Here is a 21,865-nt window from a genome sequence, read left to right as displayed (position 1 = left end):
AGGTCAGAAAGTCTGAGCTTGTTTTTTTCCAGCAGGGCTGCATAATAGGATGATTTGACAAAAGGCATGGTACCAGGTGTCTTGAAGGGTCTACACTTGTTGGTACTTTATTCTTGACCTTGGAAGGGGGAGATTTTTTGCCCCTCCCCTTGTTGATGTATAAAAAGCCCATCACGAATAAAATTGGCATGTCTGTGGTATTGACTCAGAGCCCCCCTGAAGCTACCCTGCATCTCTGTCTTTTTCTTCATCTAAATTTATATTTCTTCTTATTATTTCTCAATTCCTCACTCTCTCATTCAAGAACCCTTCGACAGATTGGGGCTGTTCCCCCAACACTCATGACTTGCTTCTTCATCCATGTGAACATGGTTTTCACAGAAGGGATTCAAAGGGCTGAAGATGTGAGTCAGTAGTAACACTGGCCAGGCATGTGAGAGCTTCTGGGTTCAGTTCCAAAAATCAGTAAGCAAAATAATACAACAGCAATGATCCTTCAGTCCCCAAAGAGCTTTGGATGTCTTCATCAATTGTGATTGATTAAATAGATCATTGATTGGTTACTTGAATTAATAAACCCCAAAGCAAGAATAGTTATTCTCTCTTACATGAAGTAAATGTGGACAGAGAAAGTTTGAGGATGATAAGCATCCATGGGGACAGGAACCAAAGGTCCTTCTATTTTGTTTCTCTGCATTATCATCATGGGGCTTCCATGTCAGAGATTGTACTGACAGCAGAAGCTCTAACCATCATGTCAGTAGAGGTGGGGGTGGGAGTGTAGAGAGTGGTATTCATGTACGTCTTTAAGGACATTCCCAAAATTTACAAATAACCCCTTAAAAGTAATCTCCTGGTTGTCCCATAATTATGTGATATTTGTCTTCTGGTGAGATTGGGAATTACAATCTTCAGTGACCCACATGCAATTGTTGTTGTATTATGATTTTCAGAAGCAAGGAGAGCACTTCTTAGGGGACAAAGCCACCTTGACTATGGGACCTGTGGGTTTCTGGAAAGCCTGGACACCAGGCCGCTCAAATTCAATGTCCTATCTAGTCACTTAATTTTGTTTCTTGATACAATAGCTTGTGCTGTGGGCCAAACCAGTATTGTTTCCAAAGCCTTGGTGAATGATTATTTGGCCTTTTCTAGGCAAACATTATTACTCCTTGAATTCCACATTGAAGCTATGATTGTCATTCACCTTTTTCACTTCACTGGACTTTTCTCAAAGTAAGCCTTTCAGTTTCCCTCTTGGGATAGTAGAGCCTATACTGTGGCTCTTGTGGTAATTTTGCCAGGCCATGCATTTTGTTTATAGGTATTCTCCTAAATTCTGCCTGCATTAGATATGAGCTTATGGTTATTTTTAACAGAGCTTTCTTTCCTGGAGCTAAGTTAACAGAACTCATGGAGATTGGTTATGGTCCTTATTAGGGCAGTTGGCAATTCGGTTCCTGTTTTTCTTGATGAGTCCTAGCGTACTTGCTGCATGGTAGGTGTGGCTGTTTTGAATTATGTGTAAAGGTAATAGATTTTGGTATATAAATTATGCATGATTTATATGGTTGTTTATTATAATGAAGTTTTACTATTTTCCTAAACAAAAGGGAACTAATATGGGGCTGATTGGTGGTAGCTCATGTTTCAAGCTACCTAATTTTCATATAAGTTTATTTACTGCACTGTGTAGGTAAGAGGCTTTCTATGTTTTACTGAGGGTTAACTCTGTTGGAGGGAATGTGTGTTTGCTTGCTTATTTTTGAAGCAGGGACTTAAATATAGTCTGTTTTGACTTTGAGTCTGGGACCCTTCTGCAGTTGATACCAAGTGCTGGGATTATAGGTGCACAGCACCATACTCAGCTCTGACTGATACTAATTTTTACATATAATGAAGAGAAAACACATTCAGGAAAACAAAAAACTCTGCAGATACTTGAGCACCACTGATTATTTGACTTTCTATGAAACTAACTTTGAAATCAGGGTGATTGCTTAGTTTAAAGGAAAAGATATTTACTGATGCTTTTCTTTTGCATATGCATATAAATACACACAGGTATGATTTGAGCAAAATGATGACTAAAACCCAATATATCTTGTTAGTCAATAAATGCTGCTCATAGGATGCTGAGCAGGCTCTTTCAGAATTTATATTTCCTTTCTATAGTTCCCGATACAGGAAATTTTACATCAATGAGTGTATTTTTAGAAAAGAAGATTCAAAATCTAATAACCAAAGTTCTATCTTAGAAAGCCAGAGGAAGGAGATCAGTATAAAATTTAAGCAAAAAAGAGAAAAGAAACAAATTTGAACAGATATCAATGTAATTGAGAAAAATGAAACAGGGAAGAATAGTTAGTGAAACAAAAGTTGTTTCTTTGAAAAGATTAATAAAAAATAATCTGACTCTAGCTAGAATAATCAAGAAGAGAAAATGCAAATTGCTAATGTCAGAAATGGGAGAAGAACCATTATCATTGATCTCATGGGCATTAGAAGGACCATAAATAAATATTACAGCCAGCATAGATGAAATGCATCAATTCTTTGTAACCACAAATTACCAAGGTCCATAGGAAGAGTTAATCAGTAAGCTTATACTTATGAAAGACATTGAATCAGTAACTAATCTCCTAATAAAGAAAGCATGGGGTCCAGATGTGTCAAACACTTAAAGAAGAAATGTTACCAATTGTCCACATCACATAGTAAATAGATAAACATGTCAAATAAAGAAATTAAAAGTAAACACTTCTTAACTCATTTTATGAGGCTAGTGTTGCCGTAATTAAACCAGATACTTAAGGAAAAGGAAAACCAAAGACAACAGTTCTTGTTGAAATGGATGCAAAAAATATTTAGCAAATTTTAACATGTGGAAAACAACAATGTATAAAAACAGGATTTTGCCGGGCGGTGGTGGCGCATGCCTTTAATCCCAGCACTCGGGAGGCAGAGGCAGGCGGATCTCTGTGAGTTCGAGGCCAGCCTGGTCTCCAAAGCGAGTTCCAGGAAAGGCGCAAAGCTACACAGAGAAACCCTGTCTCGAAAAACCAAAAAAAAAAAAAAAAAAAACAAACCAAAAAAAAAAAAAAAACAGGATTTTTTGCACCACTATCAAAATCAATTTATTCTGGTTCAATATTTGAAAGTCAGGTGTTATGATATAAATTAATAGGTTGAAGGAAATTGTACTTTTATGAATAGGTACAAAAAAAAACCCTAAATGGAAAAAAATCCTTCTTTTTAAAAAAATGATAGTGGTACTGGGAATTGAACTTGGGGGAGTCTAAGGCTTTGGGGGGGCAAATGCTATACTACTAACTATAGCCACAGCTCCCAATACATACCCCCATTATTGATTAAAAATACAATTACGGAAGATTAGGGATAGAGGAGAGCTTTTTCAACTTGCCAAATATTGTCTCCAAAAAAAGTCCCTATAGTTAGCATCATTAAAAATGGTGAGAAACTAGTGGCTTTCTTCTATAATCAGTAGCAAATCAAGACTCCCCCATTTATATTCAACACCACACTGGAAACTTAGGGAAATGAAGCAATTCTAAAAGAATCATTTAGTGGATGTATGATTCTGTTTTTGTCAAGGGAAGCCAAAAATTCTAGATACATTAGTGCTGTTGACTGGACTTCCAAAATACATACAACATCAACGTTTTTAATCATCAGCATTACTTCTAGTATTCTTAGCCATCATGCCATATGTTCATGTATCTATCTATGATGATGGTCTAAGCACACATACAAGTTCTGAAGTGGGTAAGTCCAGTGTGGCTGATGCCTGGCCAGAAGATGGCGGCAAAGAGAGACCAGAGAGTGAAGTATTTAGAATCATTTCTCAGCATAGTGGGGATTCACTGGAATTGCTTAGGCCTTTGCTAAGCAGGATCAGATTTATAACTTAGCCTTTTATTTATTTAATTTTCTTTGCAGCGAGGAGTATGGAGGAGCGGCAGAGCATGAGAAAAATAAGAAAGCTACTGCTTACGACGGAATGAGAGGCAGCAATGTATGGTGTCTGAGGGTATGAAGAGAATATATAGATAGAAGACAGTTTAGTGGAAAAATTTACAAGACTCAGGATAAGATGGCTCATGGCCAACTCTCAGGTTTTTGCCTGCGTTCTCATTGAAATTTGAAGTCTGGAGGAGATACACAGTGTGGAGAAAGGTCCACAGGTGCCTAACGTTGTCTAAATGGGTGTGTCAAGTTGGTAGTTGAAGAGAAATGAGAGTCAGAGCTAGGAACTATGCATTTGGCACAGATACGAGAAATAAGGTTGTGGAAATAGATGCTACAGCTGGAGAGAATAGAGAGAACATAGAGAACGAGAAGAAAGCGTCTCAATGTCAGCAGTGGATGGAAGACACAGCCTGGCTGCCAGCAGGCTTGTCAGCTCCCTCTTGTAGGGTCCTCCATGCAGGCAAAGTCAGATCCTTCACTAGGCTTATGAAGAGAATGTTAGGAGTCATAGTGAGGCAAAGTTAGTAAGTTTAGACAGATATATAAGAAAGACACTACATACTCTCAAGTCATGTTATGGGATTCTCGACAAAGTCTTGCTTAGAGATCTTTGTAATGGCTGTGTTGATCACAAGATATAAACTTACAAGACATTTTAACATAGAGCAATTAATTCAAAATTAAGTAGAGGTTAAAAGTTAAGTTTACTTGAAGAGTTTCCACCTGTAAATGACATAAGGTGTTTGTATGAGATGTGTTGCTTAGCTTTGGGGAGGAGAGGAAAGCTAGAAGTGTTAAGCTCAAAGCCACAAGTACTCTAGTCCAAAGAACACCCTTGCTTGGCACATCTTTTGGATAAGCAGTGTTTCTGTAGCAATTTCAGTTACAATACTTGGGTTGAAGTTTCTGACTTGAGCCATAGTGAAGGGCTTTTCTCCCTTCCCATGTCCCCTTAGCTTTCCTTGTCTCTCCAGCCTCACTAAGACAGAGCTGCACATTTGAGTTCTAATGAAAGGGAAGAATTGGGGCCTTCTAAAAAGATAAAGGAAGAGCATAGGAATTTTTCAGTATGATTTGTGAATGAGTTTCATGAGAGACAGAATGTTCAACTGTGAAGTGGTTTTGAGGTCATGCACTACAAGAGCTAACAAATCTCCACTAGATCTGGTAGCTGGTTGCTTGATGAAATATTTCTAGGTGTCTTGATCCACATTTCTAGGACATTCCCTCCCTTTCTCCTTTGTTTGCCTTGACCCCGGGTTTCATGGCCTTCTCTACTTCCTTCTGCTCTTTAGGGGTCTGTTTAGTTTTTTCTCTGTCTGTAGTTACTCTCTTTTGAGCCAAGATGAAAACATTATACAGGGAAGGGAGAAAACTAGGGGTAAAAAATAGGAGAAAGGAAAAAGTTACCAAAGCATGGTGCTGAATTTTGTACTAGTCTATACAATTACCTTTTGTCTTTATTGTAGTTATGTAATATATTTATTTTTACCTATTTAAAAATTTCTATCTATCTATCTATCTATCTATCTATCTACCTATCTATCTATCATCTATCTACCTATCTACACAATTATTTATTTGTGTTTTGAAATTGGGTCTCAGTTTGTAGCTCAGGCTAGACTAGAACTCCAGACCCCCTTGTGCTGGAATCACAGGTAGGATTCTCCCATGCTGGCTTTTGTTTTGAGACGGGTTCTTGCTTTGCAGCCCTAGCTGGCCAGGAGCTCACTGAGCAGAACATATATTTATTATTGATTCTGTTATTGTTACTATTATTTGCTGTGTTGGACACTGAGCATGGTGTACATGCAGACTTACCACTGAACTATACCCAAAGCCCTCACAATAAGTATATTTTATTATGTTTCCCATTCCATTAAGTTCCCATAGATAACACTCCTTGTTTTGTCTACTCCTGAAGTGAAGAGGTTCAATCCCAAAGTAGAGCATTTGCAGCAATATGGAGCATTTGTGTGAAATGCAAATATTGCATACTGGCTTAATTCAAGATGCCTGGGAACTTTCCATCCTTATTCATTGATTTTCTTTTAAAATAAATAACAGTCATGGAAGGACAGACCTGGCATGAAATGCTAAAAAACAGAGGCTTTGATGGTCAGAAACTGAGAGAGATAGGTTTCTTGATATAAAAACATCAACTGTTTTAAAAATAGTACTACCCAAGACTACAGATTCCTTTTAAGTGGGAAACATATTTGTAAAGAAGAGAAATGAATGTTAACGATGTTTTAATGGTAATTTTTCAAAGTAGTCAAAAAACACTTAAGTATATGTCACTATGAATTTAATTTAAATGATTAAAATAATTTAGCATCCTGCTTAGCATGAAGCAAAATGGAGTAAAAATATTGCTTTAGAGCCTTTGAGGGAGGTAGTACCCTGAGAATGCATTGCTGGGCTTTGTTTATGCCTTTGATGATGCATCAGCCTTTAAAGCAGAGGCTTTTACTGTCAGTATTTTAAACATAAGCTGTCTAGAGTTGATGGTGTTGTCCATAGTAGACATTTTCATTAGTCATTTTTCATTGTGAAACATGAGCACACTTCTAAATGTTTATTAAGATATAGAATGGGATGTTAAAAACTAGATTTATATTACAATAAAGGACTGATATTTGGGTTTTAACAAACTAAAAATATATCAATTATAACTTTTGTTCTCCTTTTTCTCATTCTGTTAGGCAGTATGATCTAAAGTACAAAGAATTTCCAGAAACCTGGCATTAGGTATGTGCTAGTTAATCTTGAGTTAGCTGATAAACTTCCAGATTATCATTCACCAGCATGACCCTGGTTTCAGTAGTAAATGAGGAGAGGTGTTAGTCAGGTCTCTGTCATTCCCGAGATAAGGTATGAAGAGGGAAGCTTTATCTGGACTCGGGACACTAGAGGTTTCTGTCTATGAACAGTTAGCTCCATGCCTTAGGCCTATGGGCGAGGCACATCATGATCTCATGTGACAGAATCAAGTTGCTCACTTTGTGGCTGGGAAGTGCAAGAGGCAGAGGAGCAAAGTGCTGTTCTAACAGCTCCTTCAAGGGCATCCTCTTCTATCTTGGCTCACCTTTCAGATATCCCAGCATCTCTCCGTAGCGCAAGCTGTTGAAAAGCTGGGGACCAAATATTCAACAGATGGGCTTCTGGGGACATTTAAGACACAAACTATAGAGAACATAATACTTACTTAATGTTCACATTCTGTGTGCTAAATGCTGCATATAGTCTTTTTCAAAAAGTGCTGTGTGTGAGTGTGTGTCTGTGTGTTGTGATTTTGATGGACATGTGAGATTCTTGGGCTGAGAAATAGGAGTAAATAAAAGCACTTGTTCTGTTTCTAATTTTAAAAAAGTACCTGAAAACCACGTTCTCATAAAGAGATCTCATGTTACTTTGATGAAGAGGAAGGATTGTAAAACTGTAAAAATTTGAGTATAAACTGAAAGAGAAGGCAAAGAGAAGGAAACAGAGCAAGTAAACTGTGACTTGTGATGGATGATGGATGAGGGCAAGGGACATCATTCTGCCAACCTTGGGAACTCTCCTGGCAGCATCAGTTTACAGTGAACAGCAGAAATGGGGCTCTCTAGAACTGGTGAACTCAGTGGCTGGGGGGAAATGGTTCCAAGAAACAGATGCTAACAAAGTCAGGTGGAGAAGCTCTAACACACAGGACAAGGTCGTCCCAGCTGACAGGCAAAACATAGAATTATTGGCAGCTGATCGTAGACAAATTGTATCAACGGGGGGAGTGCTGGGAGTGTTATTAACCCCAGGGGGGAATTAAGTCTTGACCACAAAGTGTAACCCAGTTATCTGGACAGATTCCATTGTGAGTGGGTCCTGCATTTAGGAAACTGCGAAAACAATTCCTTAATCATTTAGCAGAATTCCTAAGTGAGTATCAAGTCAGCTTTGCTGTGAGAATTGGATAGTTGAAGGACTAAACTAGGTAAGCCATATTGATTGGTTTGAGATGCCACAGTGACAAAGGCTAAGCATGGAAAAATAGGAAAATGGTCCAAAGTAAGAGTTGAAACACTTCAGAAGGTAAGTTTTTGAGACAATTATGTTTGTAGAATAAACTTCACCCCAAGCTGATCTATGTCGTTGGAGACTGTCAGGAGACTAATTTCTCCACTGGGTCTGACATAAGCTCCAAGACTCACGTGTGAGACAATTCTTTCTTTTTTTTTTTTTTTGGTTTTTCAAGACAGGGTTTCTCTGTAGTTTTGGTGCCTGTCCTGGATCTCGCTCTGTAGACCAGGCTGGCCTCGAACTCACAGAGATCCGCCTGGCTCTGTCTCCCAAGTACTGGGATTAAAGGAGTGCGCCGCCGCCGCCGCCGCCGCCGCCGCCGCCACCGCCACCACCACCACCCGGCTGAGACAGTTTTTTCATGGAGACTATTTCTGAGGACTTTACATCTTCAGAAATTGTGTCTGTGCATGCAAATTCGGGGTTGAATATTTTAGAGTAACTCTCTCATGATGTTTGGGCATTTTTACTCTAAAGAAGTCTGATCATATTGTATTCTATATACATTGGTATACACTTGCAGCCTGATGTTATGTAGATGAGTGTACAGTCGGAGGTTTCATCAACAAAGCTCTCTTTAAAATTAGATGTAAATATTTTGATGTAACCTAAAATGAGATCAAAGAGATCTTAAGTGGAGATATGATACCCCAGATCTCGTAACTACATGTAACTGCATTGGTATGTTTCACTGTGCTTCAAGTTCCAGTTTACTTGGAAAATTATGGTATTTAATCTATATTTTGTATAAGATTTTTACAGCTTAATGTCATATTGTATGGCTTGTTGAAAAATACATTGCCTATCTTCTGTAGAACAGAGAAGAAAATACCCACTAAACAAACATATATGTAGCAAGCATAAAGGAATTCCTTTAAACCTTAGGGTATGATTTCTCAAGTCATTTTAGAGCAACTGGATTTTAATATCTTTCATCCAGTAGAGGGCTATCAACCTCCATTAATTTCCAAGATCACACATGATAGTCGAGCTATGGGGGTTATTCACCAGTTTTCAGATTTTTTTTTTTTTTTTTTGGAAAACCTTTCATTGAAGTTGTATAATCTGTAACCACAACCCAGTGTCTTTAAGTGGAAAGAGGCCAGAGTTGCCTTTCCAGAAGATTCCACAAGGTGTGGAGGGTGACAGGAACCTTCTGCTCTGATTTATCTAAAAACACCCTCCCGGATTTAATGTCAGCTCTTCGTGGACCAAGGAGTGAACGTTTTTCCTCCTGTCAATGTCCTAATGCTGACAGTGCAGACAAGCACATAAATAGAGTAGCTTCACATGCTGGATTTTGATTTCAACTATACTTGTGGCTCAAACCATTTTGTGCTTATGCTGTGATTTAGAGGAAGGTGGCATTTTATTTCTAGTGTTATGAGGGGGAAACATCTTAACAAAAGTTCTTCACAATATATCATAGGTGTGTATGTGAAGCCTGTATGAAGGGGTGATGTAGATGTCATGCTAAACAGTCTTATTAAATAAGATCAAACCTGGAGCCAGGTATTGGGGTGATTGCTGAAAGATCAGAGAAGCAGAACAAGCCACAGCTTCCTCACCTTGACATTTCCTCAGCTGATCCTGTTTCCTCAGACTGGAAGCCTCTGAGTCCTCATCCAAATAGATCTCAGCTGAACTGTGCTGCTCAAAAGCCTAAAAGCTTAACCAGCTCTAGTTCCTGGTCCTCACGCCTTATATACCTTTCTACCATCACTTCCTGGGATTAAAGATGTGAATCACCATGCCTGGCTGTTTCCAGTGTGGCTTTGAACTCGCAGAGTTTCAGATGGATCTCTGCCTCTGGAATGCTAGGATCAAAGGTGTGTGCTAACACTGCCTAACCTCTATGTTTAATGTTATGGCTGTTCTGTTCTCTGACCCCCAGATAAGTTTATTGGGGTACACAATATATCAACCACAGGGTGAGCTTCTGGTCTTTACTAAAACTTGAGTTTAGGGATCAATCATAGGAATGAAAAGGACTTCCATTGCCTGATTCTTTGTCATTGTTTGTAAAAGAACTTGTTCCAGAACTGTCCACTTGGAATTACGCCTATGTGGTTGTCAAATGGCAATTGTTCTTTGTTTTTTTTTTTTTGTTTTTTTTTTGTTTTTTTTTTTTTTTTTTTGCACTCCAAACAAAGCTTTGTGATGTGACTATTGTGATTGAGGCTGACTCTGAATCTCCGATTCTAAAGCCACTTAAGTCCTGTGTGTCTTAGGGTCTATGTTCCATCAGGGCTGAGTGGTTTGTTTTCTTACTTATGTTCCCCTTACTGTAAGACTCACTCCACCATGCTATAAGGACAGGTTCATGTTAGGTTTCCTCTCTACCCAATAGTTTAAAGCAGTTGACTAATGGAATAACGATGATGGCTAGCAGTCAGCAGTCTCTTCACAGACTATTTTGGGCTATGATTCTATTGTGTTTCTGGTCCTTTCACTGTGGGCCTTTGGCTTTTCCCCCTTTTATGTTCTTATATATTATGTTTTTCCCTAAACAATAATGATTGTAGTTTCTACTGACTGAGTTCAAAGCATCCCATTTACTTGGTTCTATTAACTAGATGTTATCCCCATTAATGGTAAAAAGACATTGAAACTCACAAAGGATAGGAAATACACTCAACAGAGGGCTCAAGTTGAGATATGAGACTGCTCATTGCACGAAGAAGCTCTGCTTTTATAATGGAATCAACATAATCAAACTGTTATGATCAACTAATAAAAAGAATGATGAGAAGGGAAAATTATAAAAATAATACATGTAAATATTTTATTTCAGGCCCAGGGATGTAGGTCAGTTGGTAGAATGTTTACGTACCATGCAGGAAGCCCCAGGTTCAGTCCCCAACAAATGCAGAATTAGGCATGGCTGTGTACCCTTGTGGTGTCAGTACTCAGGGGGCAGAGGCAGAAGGATTAAAGTTTGAGCTATCTTTGGATACAGAGTAAGTTCCAGGCCAGCCAGCCTGGGATACATGAGACCCTGTCTGAAAACAAAACACAGCATTTTGCTTACTAACACATATCACTGCATCATCTTGCAGTGATGATTGAGATCAGGAGTTCTGTGAAAACACCTAATGTTTGAGCATTTTCTCCTCTTTAGCGTGTGGCACTGTCTTCCTTTTAGACAAACAATGACAGGTGGGTCTTACCTTGCTTCTTTTCTGGTTCAGTATCTATTAAATGCAGTAAAAGTATTAAGATATTTGAAAAATAATCTTATTGTAGAATTTCTAGATGTTTCTAGTGGTTCTGCCTCTGTATTTTACATTTGTTTCACCCTTACCCAGATTTCATTATAAGGGAACTACATTTCCCAAGTCCTTACAAAACGTTTGTATTATTTTTCATGAATCAACTTAAAAGACATTTTATTCATTTATCTATATCTTTCCACATGTGCAGGAGTACATGCATGTCATGACACCTGTGTGGAGGTCAGAGGATGACTTGAGGAGTTTAGTTCTCTTCTACAGTGTGGGTCCCAGGGACTGAACTTAGATCGACAGGCTTGGTGGCAGGAACCTTTTCCTGCTGAGCCATCTTGAAAGCCCCTGAAACAAGAACATTTTTGCCTCTCGTATTTCTTTAGGTAATAGAAAACTTGTTTAACTTATGAAATTGAAATAAGAAGTACAGTGGAGAAAAAAATAGATTTTTAAATAGACATACCAGACTCACAGTAACCTGTAACTTAATAGTGGGAGAAAAATATACACATAATATATAGTAGTTAGCAAGCTCTAAGCTCTTACTGTGCAGACACTAGAGGAAATGGGGACATTTTGTTAGTTTGTTGACAAAGCTTTTGTTCTGTTTTCCTATAAATTGGAGAGGAAAGAGCCAATCATTTTCTGTGAAGTCAGAGAATTGGAAGCTATGTGTATTAAAGTACCAGAAACAGAAAAGGACTCTACTGATGTTTTTAGTTTAGACGGCTAGTTGAGTCAAATATTGACCAGGGTTTCCACTTAGTTCATCACTTATTTTTCATATAAACTTTACAATTTCTGAAAAAAGGTCTATTTTATTTCTATTACTTCATGCTTATCTATTAGAGCTCAGTGAATTTTTGAATTCTGAAAGGTTTAAGATTTCAATTTTTCTATGAAAATTTGTTATATTAAGTATAGATTTTAACCTATAAATATGTATAGTTATGTGTTTATTAAAATACTAAAAAATAAATGAAAGTCATCATTTTATATTGCAAGTGTAATTCCTTTCCACACCCCCCCCCCCCCCATTGCTTTCATATTTACCTTTGGATAAACTTGAGTTCCTTACAGTGCTGGGAACCTATCACAGTTTATTTTAAAATACTGTGAGACAGTGAGATGATGGCTGGCTGGCTGGACCAGTTGGTAGATAATTCAGGAATAAGGCATAGCAAGCTTGTAATTGAGAACTGACTTTGGTCCTAATCAATTGTCTACCATCCTGAAACTGTTGTGTGGGAGAAGAATAAGCTTCTCCTATGGGAGTGGGCAATGTTCTACCTCTGTTGGCTTTCCTCTCTCGTTTGTTGTGGATCAAAAACAAATGGTTTATAGAGGACATCTAAATCCCTGTGAAGGAAAACTGCCACTGACTTGGCAAGTCCGTGATGGACTGCCATAGCATAAGGCCAAAAGGTAAGATTCAATCTTATGTGCCGCTTTGGAATCTGGTGACTTGAGAGGCACCTACCTGACAATCTGAAGTTCTGCCCATTCACTGCAGTGAACCGGTGCCCTATTTAAGTGCCTTCCATATCTGAGCCATGAGCAGTTCCTGTTCATGCTCATGTAGTGGGTTTTGTCCCCTGCCCATCCACAGCATTATTTTGACAAAGCTGTCATATTCTCCTTTAGGTGTCTTGGAGAGCCCTCCTGAATTCCAAAGCCTGCTTCCCATAGCTGGTCACATGATTCTTGAAACTAACCCAAATGGTTACATGGCAGCATCTTCTTTTCCCAGAGCAGCGAGTATGTGACTAACAAGCAGCTGTCAATAGAAAAGATTCATTGGATCATTATTAAAGCTTTTATTAAGAGAAGGGCTTTCTGTAATGGTACCTATTGCTTCCACCATTCACTTACTCCTCTGCTGCTTATGTGTTTTAATCTCTGTTCTTATGGAAAGTCACGTGGCTTGTTAGAAACAGTGAAGGAAAAGGCTCACGAAGTCAGTCTGCACTCCAAGAGTTGAGATGCCTCTCCTTCCTCTGTGAGTAATGCTCCGGTGGGAGTCAGAACTGTGTCCCTCATGTGATGGTGTCTTGTCCGTACTCAAACACTGGCAGTCTTCACAGATCTGCTGCCCTGCCCTGCTCTGTTGTTTCTGATGTACACCCAGTAGTTTTGGATACTGATCACTGTACTTAAGGCGTTATTTAAACCGATAATTTCAGGGAACGGATGATAATAATTCCTTCAGAGCAGATGTGCAGAGACTTCAGGTCGGCTTTGTGACTGTTGATCTGCTGGAGGGATGGCTTTAATTCTATCCTCAGCCTGAATATTTCTCTTCATAGTCTCAGATGATTGTGGAGGGGCCTTGCCACTTGGCTGTGCACTTTGTGTAGATATTGGCTGTTGGTTTCTGCCCTTTTGCCCAGAAATACAGATTTTGCTAGGAAAGTGTATCAGGAAACAAACACACTGTCTGTACTTGCTCATCTCTTAGTGGGTCCACTTTCTTTCAGTCTTGCTTAGAAATCCCCAGTTATCATGTTAGCTTTGTATTGATCTCAAGAAGTTGCTTATATTTTAGGGCACAGAAGAGATGGCTTAGAGGTTAAGAAAGAACGTGCTACTCTTCCAGAGGACCCAAGTTCAAATCCCAGCACCCATATCATGTGACTGACATCCAAGGGGAATCATATGCCCTTTTTTAGTCTCTGCAGGCACACACATATAAAAACGGATTAAAAACATTATTTATGGTTTGTCTATATTTCTAGCTCGTTTCACTGATAGTGATGTTTGACTAGATTGTCTCCCAGTAGCTGGAAACACACATGATGCATGTTAGTGCTTTTATTTTGATTATTGACCAGAAAGACTCAAAAATGCCATTCTCAGAAAATGTAATTTCCAAAAAAGACTTGAGTTTTGGTTTCCATATCTATGGAATATGAGTTCACATAAAATATATAAAATAAAAATGCTTGTCATATCTAAAAAATAGAAATGATGAATGGCTAACAGTATATTTTATTTGTAAGTTAATTGAACATGGTTGCAAGAAAAAATATTTTTTGTCTGGTGGTAAAGAAATGAAGATGGATCTGGAAGCACTTTCTGGGGGTGGAAATAGATTATGAAGAACCCAGAAGCATAATAATTGAGATGTTCATATCTTTGTTACTAACTCCTCATGGATATGACAGTCATTTACACTGGGCAAAATGTGACCAGGTGACATTACATAATTGTTCTGGTATCAACAGTAGCGCAATCCTCTTCAAGGGGGTTGCTTATGAGTGGTTGTGTAATCAAAATATGTTTTACAAATTTTTTACATTTATTGAAGTCTCTACTAGACAGAGAATCTATTAGGTACAGAGTTATTTTCCTAGAATTGCTAAAAATATTTATGTCTATATTTTAAGGATATAAGATTGGATTAAAACACCAGAGACTGATGACATCCACCACTCAGTTGATGTTAACTCAATAGATTCAAACATACTCTAAAATTACACTTTTGTGTGCCTATTGTTAATTTTGAAAAAGATTGAAATATTTCTATTAATTGTTTACTGGCAGAATATTGTTAGAGGGTTATAATTTATGCTCTATAAAACATAGCACAGTAACTCAGTTATTCTAATCTCTACTTAGTGGGTCTTAAATATTACCAGTTTAGATCTCACAAAATTATAAGACATATATGACTTAAATTTAATATCACATAAGTAATAGTAATTAAAATATCTTTGCTCCATGTAATATTTTCTCTGTGGTTGTTCTAGCAGGCTATTTATCCAAATAATACTTTAGATTGATTTATAAATTAAAACATGCAAGTATTGATCATGTTTTCTTTCCCTTACCAATAATTCCCCTTGAGATGCTAAAGTTATTCTTTTCTTTTTTGTGATGTATGTATACGGGGATGAGCACATATCTGTGATCTACCTAGAATGTCATTCCTCAAAAGCTTGTGTTTTAAGGCAGAGTCTCTCATTGGCTTTGGGCCAGTGAGCTAGGCTGGCTAGTGAGCCCCATGGACCCACCTGTCTTCCTCTCTCCAGTCCTGGGATGATAGGAAGTTGCCTGGGTTTTTACATGGGATCTGGGGGTGTGGACATCAGAAGACAACTCTCCAGAGTCAGTTCTCTTCTTCCACTGCGGATCTCTGGGACTGAACTCAGGTCACCTGGCTCGTGTGGCAAGAGCATCGACCTGTCGAGCCATCTTGCCTGCCCTGGTGATTTTTATTTGGTCAAGTGAAAGGATGAGAAAATAAACCCTAGAGCTTTTAGAAAAATCTTGTACAAACCAAAAACAGGTGTGACAGTCAATCCCCAATAGGAGCTGAAGTCCATGTCAAAGTTTCAATCCTTTAATAATCACAATCACATTTTTTTTTTAAAATTCAGAATCAGCACATCTTTTAATATTTACATATGGATATTTATTTGTCTCTGAGTCATAGAGTAAGATGTCAATATTGGGAAGAGAGAAGTCCAGAGAACATTTGAAGATATTTATAAGTAATTTGAAACTTGAGTCCAGATGCTTAAAAACTCTGAAGCAGCATTCCGTCCAAGATCTGCATGTGAGCTCTGCTCGCAATAGATTGGAAGGCCCTGTCCCGGGGAGGCTGGATGCTCATCTCTACAGCAATGAAGATACCTCCTTGTGGGCCTCCTGGGACAATACTTGATTAAAGACAGCAGCACAGCTAGAAACTGTACAGTGAGGAGAGGAAAAGTGAGAAAGCTTTGATTTTAAACACAGAGTGTTACTGGAAAAAAATTATACGATTGCTCCTAAGTTTTCAGTGTAAAAGCCAGGAGAAAGAGATCAATTTCCTACTTGTAGATGTTTTCTGACTGCTAAATGAATTTGTTTCCTGTCAAAATCACACACACGCACGCATGCACGCACGCATGCACGCACGCATGCATGCACGCACGCTGTTAATTAGGGAGCCTATTTCCACAGACAGGTGGACCTTGCTCCTTGTCTATGGAGGCTCACACTTTGTGGCTGAGGGAATGGCACTGGAGATGAGCTTGACAGTGTGCCGGAAGAGATGCTCTGCCTAGCAATCTCCTTTCCTTGGCTTTCTCTTCTGTCTCCTTCTCTTTCCCTCTGTCCCCTACAGACTTAGCCCTAGCCTTTAACCGAGACCATTGACAGGGTCTGAGAAGAGAAAGGTCTGTGGTGACAGAACAGTAACTATTTATGACCCAGATCATGTGGCTTTATGTTCCTTATAGAAAGGCCTTGGTGGGGAACTCTTTCAGCTTTGTCTTTTGACTAATATCACTAGTTAGAAATTTTCTGTGTAACTTGGAAGCATTTGGAGTGTGTTTCTGACGCAGAATGGTGATGAGCCTGAGTCAGCTACTTCTCCATCCTAGATTTAGACTAGAGTCATTGAGTCTTCCCTTGGGCAGAAATAGAAGAAAATAGTACCGCCTGGGCATTGTGACCTTACACAAATCATCTTCTTAGAGAAACATTGCTATCCAAAATAGGAGCTATTATATTATCAGCAAACATTGCCTTAGTAATCTTGCACTATCAAGTTGGCTTTTGACTCTGGCTTCAGGTAAAACAAATTGAAGGTGATGTGTCACTGAAGTCACTCATTCAGTTTGCTTTGTTTTATTGTAATCACTCAGCATCTTCAGAAAACACATAGACTCTTAAATATGGACTAACACCATGAATTTGCTAAGAATCAACTCTTGGATCACAGCCCAAGTAGGCACATCACTGTCGTCGTCATCATCATCATCACTACCACCACCACCACCACCATCACCACCACCACCACCACAGTCTGATTACCTGGTTCATTTTCACCACACCCCCTTGCCTCCCACAATTGGACTGTATAGAGTGATTATGCTGTTCAGTTGCATGACTGCTTCTCCTGGGTGGAGCTGTGGAGGGAGGAGGGAGATAAGGGATTAAGTTGCATATGGCCAGCTCAGTTGATATTGAACGCTGCCCTTACTTGATGCCTGGTGTCGCAGAGAATTTTCTTTGGATTCTGATCAATGGATGACTGTACAGTAAGGACAGCAAAAGGCTGGTTTTCTCCTGTCTTTAAAATGAAGCATGCCCTCTCTGAAGGGCAATCTCTCAATTCTGCTTCTCAAAAGTAAATGACAGGGCTACTGTGTGCTCCTCACCTTTGATGGCAAGACACCAGCATTTCTCATTACCGGTCAAGATGCTTTGTGGAAGGAATCAGCTTTTGGTACAAACTCAAAACGCAGCCAGCGTTATATCTCTGCTGGAGGCTTGAGGGGAAGATCCCATTTAATGTGGTGTATGCATCATTTAAATGGCTGTGAGCTCCTGGGACTGGAACCTGGTGCCCTGTCTGTGCAGAGGTCAGCTGGTGAGTGTGCACTACTCCCTTTCCTAGGAAAATTGATGGACCCCCCCATAGAAATCATAGAGAAGATTGAACAGTAACAAGTCCACAAGAAGGAATGTCTTTAAGAGGTCAACAGTTCACTGCTGAATAAGTCAGCTGTAGGTAGATAGCACGGTGTAGAAATGTCTGATTGTCTTAACTTTCTTGAAAGGATTGTCTTCTGCTAATCATTTCATATGGGAGCAATTTAAAATGAAATAAAAATGAATTTCTTAATTGGGAAAAAGATAAATGAACATAGCACACAAAAAAGACTTGTGATCAATTCTATTTAAAAACATGTTTACTAATTGTCTGAGATTTCTGGTTTTGTGGTTGGAAGTTGGTGGCTCCTCAGTGCTTCCTTTCCCTGAGGTGGATTGGCAGTCAAGAGCCCTGCACTGTAGCCTTCCTGCTATTATTGCATGCTGTCTTGAGAAAAGCTATCTAGAATATGTTACTTGTCTTCCAGTCTCCTCTGCAAAGGCACAGTACCTTTGCTTCTTGGTGTCACATACAAAGGTACCAGGAAAAACATAAGCAAAGTCCTGTCACTGTTGGTTTTAAAGACTTGGCCAACACAATTCTTTCTGTAATGTCTCTGTCACTCAAACTAACATCTAGTGGCCATCTGATCATGCTCTTTCTTGATGAGACAAAGTATAAGAGTTGAAAGGGTTCTGGAGACTAAACTGTTAACTATATCTGAGATTTGTTTTTAGTTACCGAACTGAAGCTTAAAAATGTGAAATTTTCCTGGTATAAGAGAACAGCATAGTGAAACTGAGGCTGGCTAATTTTCCAAGTGGGTCTGTAGTGAGCTTGTGAAGAACTAATGAAGTAAGCAAATGGTTTTGACAACAGGAGCTGTTCACCTTCTGCTGTAGCCATGTTGTGATTTTTACTTTCCTACTGAGAAGTCTGAAGTGGGAGAGGATATTATGACAGAAGCAGATTCTACCGAGGCAGTGGGAAAGGTGTGTCCTAGAAGAATCCTCAGTTACCCTCACGAACAGGAAGATCATTGCAGGAGGCTCAGTCGCATCCCATTAGGACTCAGATTATTAAGCTAAAAGAACATCCGTGAATCAGGTGTGGCTGGTTTGCTGTAAACCTTCTTTTTAAAACTAGGATTTGGAGGAAAAGGGAATGCCAGATGGCTCCAGGAACAGCCAGTGCTCTGTTCTTGCTGTTTCCCAGAAGTACCCTTGAGTAACGATGGCTTTGATTTCACGACAGAGTAGAGGACATGTGTGGAGTGTGATGTAACTAGGAGGCAACCATGACCACCCTTGCCGATGAGACGATCTCCCCCAAGTCCATGCTAACTTCCCAAGAAGCCTGGACAGCCGTGTTGTTTCTACGCCAATATGTAAAAGACTTCCCAGGGAAGGGTTAGGAAGGCTGAAGGCATGATGAAGTGAGTAAGGTTTTCTGTGTTTTGCAGATCTGAATTCTCAGCTGTGGGTGCAAAAGGGATGATGCCCCTCTTACGTAAGAGGACTGACCCCCACACACACACCTTAATGACTTAATCTGTTGTAAGCTGGCTGACCCTGGGACTGCCGCACCACTAATACCATGTGGCCTCATGCAAGTGTGATTATTCTCTGTGTCGAGCTAAAATTTGAATCAGATGAAGAATTAAAGTTTCTGTACTACCGCGGAATGCATTTATCAACCGCTGCCTTCAACTGAGTTTAAAACAAAAATTGCCAATTATATAAGCTAAAACATGTAAGACCAAAGTACAAAAAACTAGCACTTTCTTGTTAAAAAAAAAAAACAACCCCCCCCAAAAAAACCTTCACTATTATACTCTCTTCATATAGTGGAGAAAATGAGGCTTTTGTAGTCTTCATTTAGCAATATAAACACATCATTTATTTTTAAAAATTTAAGGTAGCACAGTGGTGAGTTTCATTATAAACATTTTTAAAGCGCATTGAATATTTTTCTCTACTTATAGGATACACATACGATCAGATTATACGGTTTTACTCTCACTTGCTATAGTAGTCATGATTGTTCCTCTAAAATATAAAGGTTGTAGAGGAAAGGCCTTCACAATCCACTTGGATTGGCGGTGTTGAGACTCTGTCCAGTTAAAACTGAGAACTGGGAAGTGAGCGCTCTTAGTACTCAGTCAGCCCTTGATAAAATTTTAGCAAACTTCTGATAATTGGACGGTATCTGTGATTGGAGAATTCCATCTTGAGTTTACAGGTGATGTTCTCAGTCTTCTTCCTCTCTCCCTATTGGGAGTAACAGGAACATCTACATCTTATACATTGTCTTCTTCCACTGTATTTCCTACTGAGTATGGAAGAGAACATCCGGAAAGTCTAATTTTACATATTTTGTTCCATTGCCTTTCATACTAACGTGTAGGTTAAAACACCTTTGCAAATTCCAAAGTCGCCTAATAGGGTACATGCGTGCCTCTCAGAGTGATGGAGGATGGTTTTCGGGGTGCCTGTTTTCCTCTTTACTTTCCTCTACCCCTGCACCCCCCCCCCCCAGGATAACCTCGCCAAACCCGGATCATAGGGTGCTCACTGACGTACAGCTGGGTTTGATTCCTTGCCTAAGCAAGCTGCTAAGGCGGGCGGCCTCACGTGGGTCTGTAAACCGCACCGGGAAGCCCGGGCTACTCCCAGCCCTTTCTAGACCGGCTCTGCCCATCATTGCCTTGCAAGTGGAGAGTCACTTCTAGCTCTGCTCCTGTCCTCTCGGCCCCGCAGCGTTGATTCTTTTCTTGAAATGTACCTTGGAGAAGGGAAGGGCTGAGAGATTTAAGACGCAGGGATCCATGTCACGTGCTGCCCGTAGCAACCGCGGCGGCGGCGGCGGCGGCGGCGGCGGCGGCGGCGAGTCCTTAGCGAGACTGCACCATTTTCTCGCCCTGCATAGAGGTGTGGTTGCAAGCGGCAGCGAACTCCCCACCCCCTAGGACTTTCACCGAGGTGGCCTCTTCCTGGCTCCGGTCTGAAGACAGACTGTCTGGAGGAGTCCCCCAAGACCGTTCCAACTGGTGATGAGAGCCTAAGGAAGGCTTTTGCAACTATTAGGATGCTGGTCTGCGCTCGGGGCCACCCAACTGCTGAGGAGCTCCGGGTCCAGAGCTCCGCCCTCCCCTGGGACCATTGCTGAGCGTGGGCGCTCACCTGTGCATGCCTGTGTGCAGGTGTGTGCTACTGAGGGGTTCGGCTGGCAACCTGGGGGACACTCCAGTGAATTATGGGTGCTGCAGAGGCTGGAGCAAGATTATGACCTAGCTCGGGGGCGGAGTGGATTATTTTGTGAGTGTTCTGGCTGCCAGCCATTGCTCTGCTGGGGAAAACCACATCTCCACATAGCAGTAAAATCACCTGTATTGCTGGGGAGTGGAAAGTGATCCTCTGCTGATTTCGTCTGCAAAAAATGGCTCACGCTGCTGCTTCTATCAAAAAAGTTCGGGAGGCTGATCTGGATGAAAAGGAAAAAAATCTGGAGAGAGAGAGAAAAAAACAACGGAAAATCCCCAGGGAGCGAATGGAGCGGAAAAGAAAGGTATGGAAAGCCTCGTGTCGTGTCCCCCCCACTTCGTAGCGCGGTGTAGAATCATCAGCCTTTAGAACTGGCAACTTCCTCCTCCCTTTTTCCATCACTCCCTTGCACCATTTCCAAGCTCAGTTTGCAGCTCGGAGCCCTCGCCTGAATTTGCTGCATTGGGAGGAGATGCCTGAGCAGGATGGATTTCCTTTGCTTTGATCAAGCAAAGCAAAATCCGTCTTCACTTCATTTTCTCTCTCTCTTTTTTTTTTTAACCTCAGATTATTCCATCTCAAAGCCGGGTTCTCTAGCCTTCCAGTTTACTCTGAGCACTTGACACAGAAGGAAGGGTTGTTGTATGGCGGGAGGGTTGTCTTCTAATTCTGTCCACCACTGGACCGCTGACACTTCCTCACTTACTGTAGATTCGATAAAGATCTCTGATTGGGAGTAAGCCACAGGATCTGTATACCTCTTGAGGGCTGACATTATTCTACATGAGAATAGACTAAAAACATTGGTGGAGTGAGCTCTATTCCTGCATTTTTAGATTCTGTTTTAGTTTCTGTCATTAATCTGTAATTTACTTTTTGAATATGGTAATTAAATGGGAATATCTAGCTAACCAAGGCAATGAATCATCAGTTCTCCTAACACTACACTATAGAATGGCTGT

At 40.1% G+C, this 21,865-nt stretch overlaps 1 protein-coding gene across 50 annotated transcripts in view; it reads left to right on the top strand.

The window, feature by feature from the left end:
- Ank2 (ankyrin 2) overlaps positions 1-21,865 on the top strand; it is a 596,871-nt gene that overhangs the window by 325,500 nt on the left and 249,506 nt on the right. For 11 of the 50 annotated variants that reach the window (XM_052731620.1, XM_052731618.1, XM_052731608.1 and 8 more), the window contains exon 1: positions 20,546-21,207. The exons of 15 other annotated variants lie outside the window; for them this stretch is intronic. In XM_052731620.1, the coding sequence (XP_052587580.1) occupies positions 21,079-21,207 (129 nt within the window). In that variant the 5' untranslated portion in view covers positions 20,546-21,078. Of the gene's footprint in view, positions 1-20,545; positions 21,208-21,865 lie in introns of those variants that run through there. 24 more of the 50 variants (XM_052731650.1, XM_052731643.1, XM_052731648.1 and 21 more) reach the window with 4 other exon arrangements.

Source organism: Peromyscus californicus, unplaced genomic scaffold, assembly GCF_007827085.1.
Source record: "Peromyscus californicus insignis strain IS unplaced genomic scaffold, ASM782708v3 Scaffold_9__1_contigs__length_137607984, whole genome shotgun sequence".
Lineage (NCBI taxonomy): Eukaryota > Metazoa > Chordata > Mammalia > Rodentia > Cricetidae > Peromyscus > Peromyscus californicus.
Note: the sequence above shows the minus strand (reverse complement) of the source record. Positions and strands in the feature narration are given on the sequence as shown.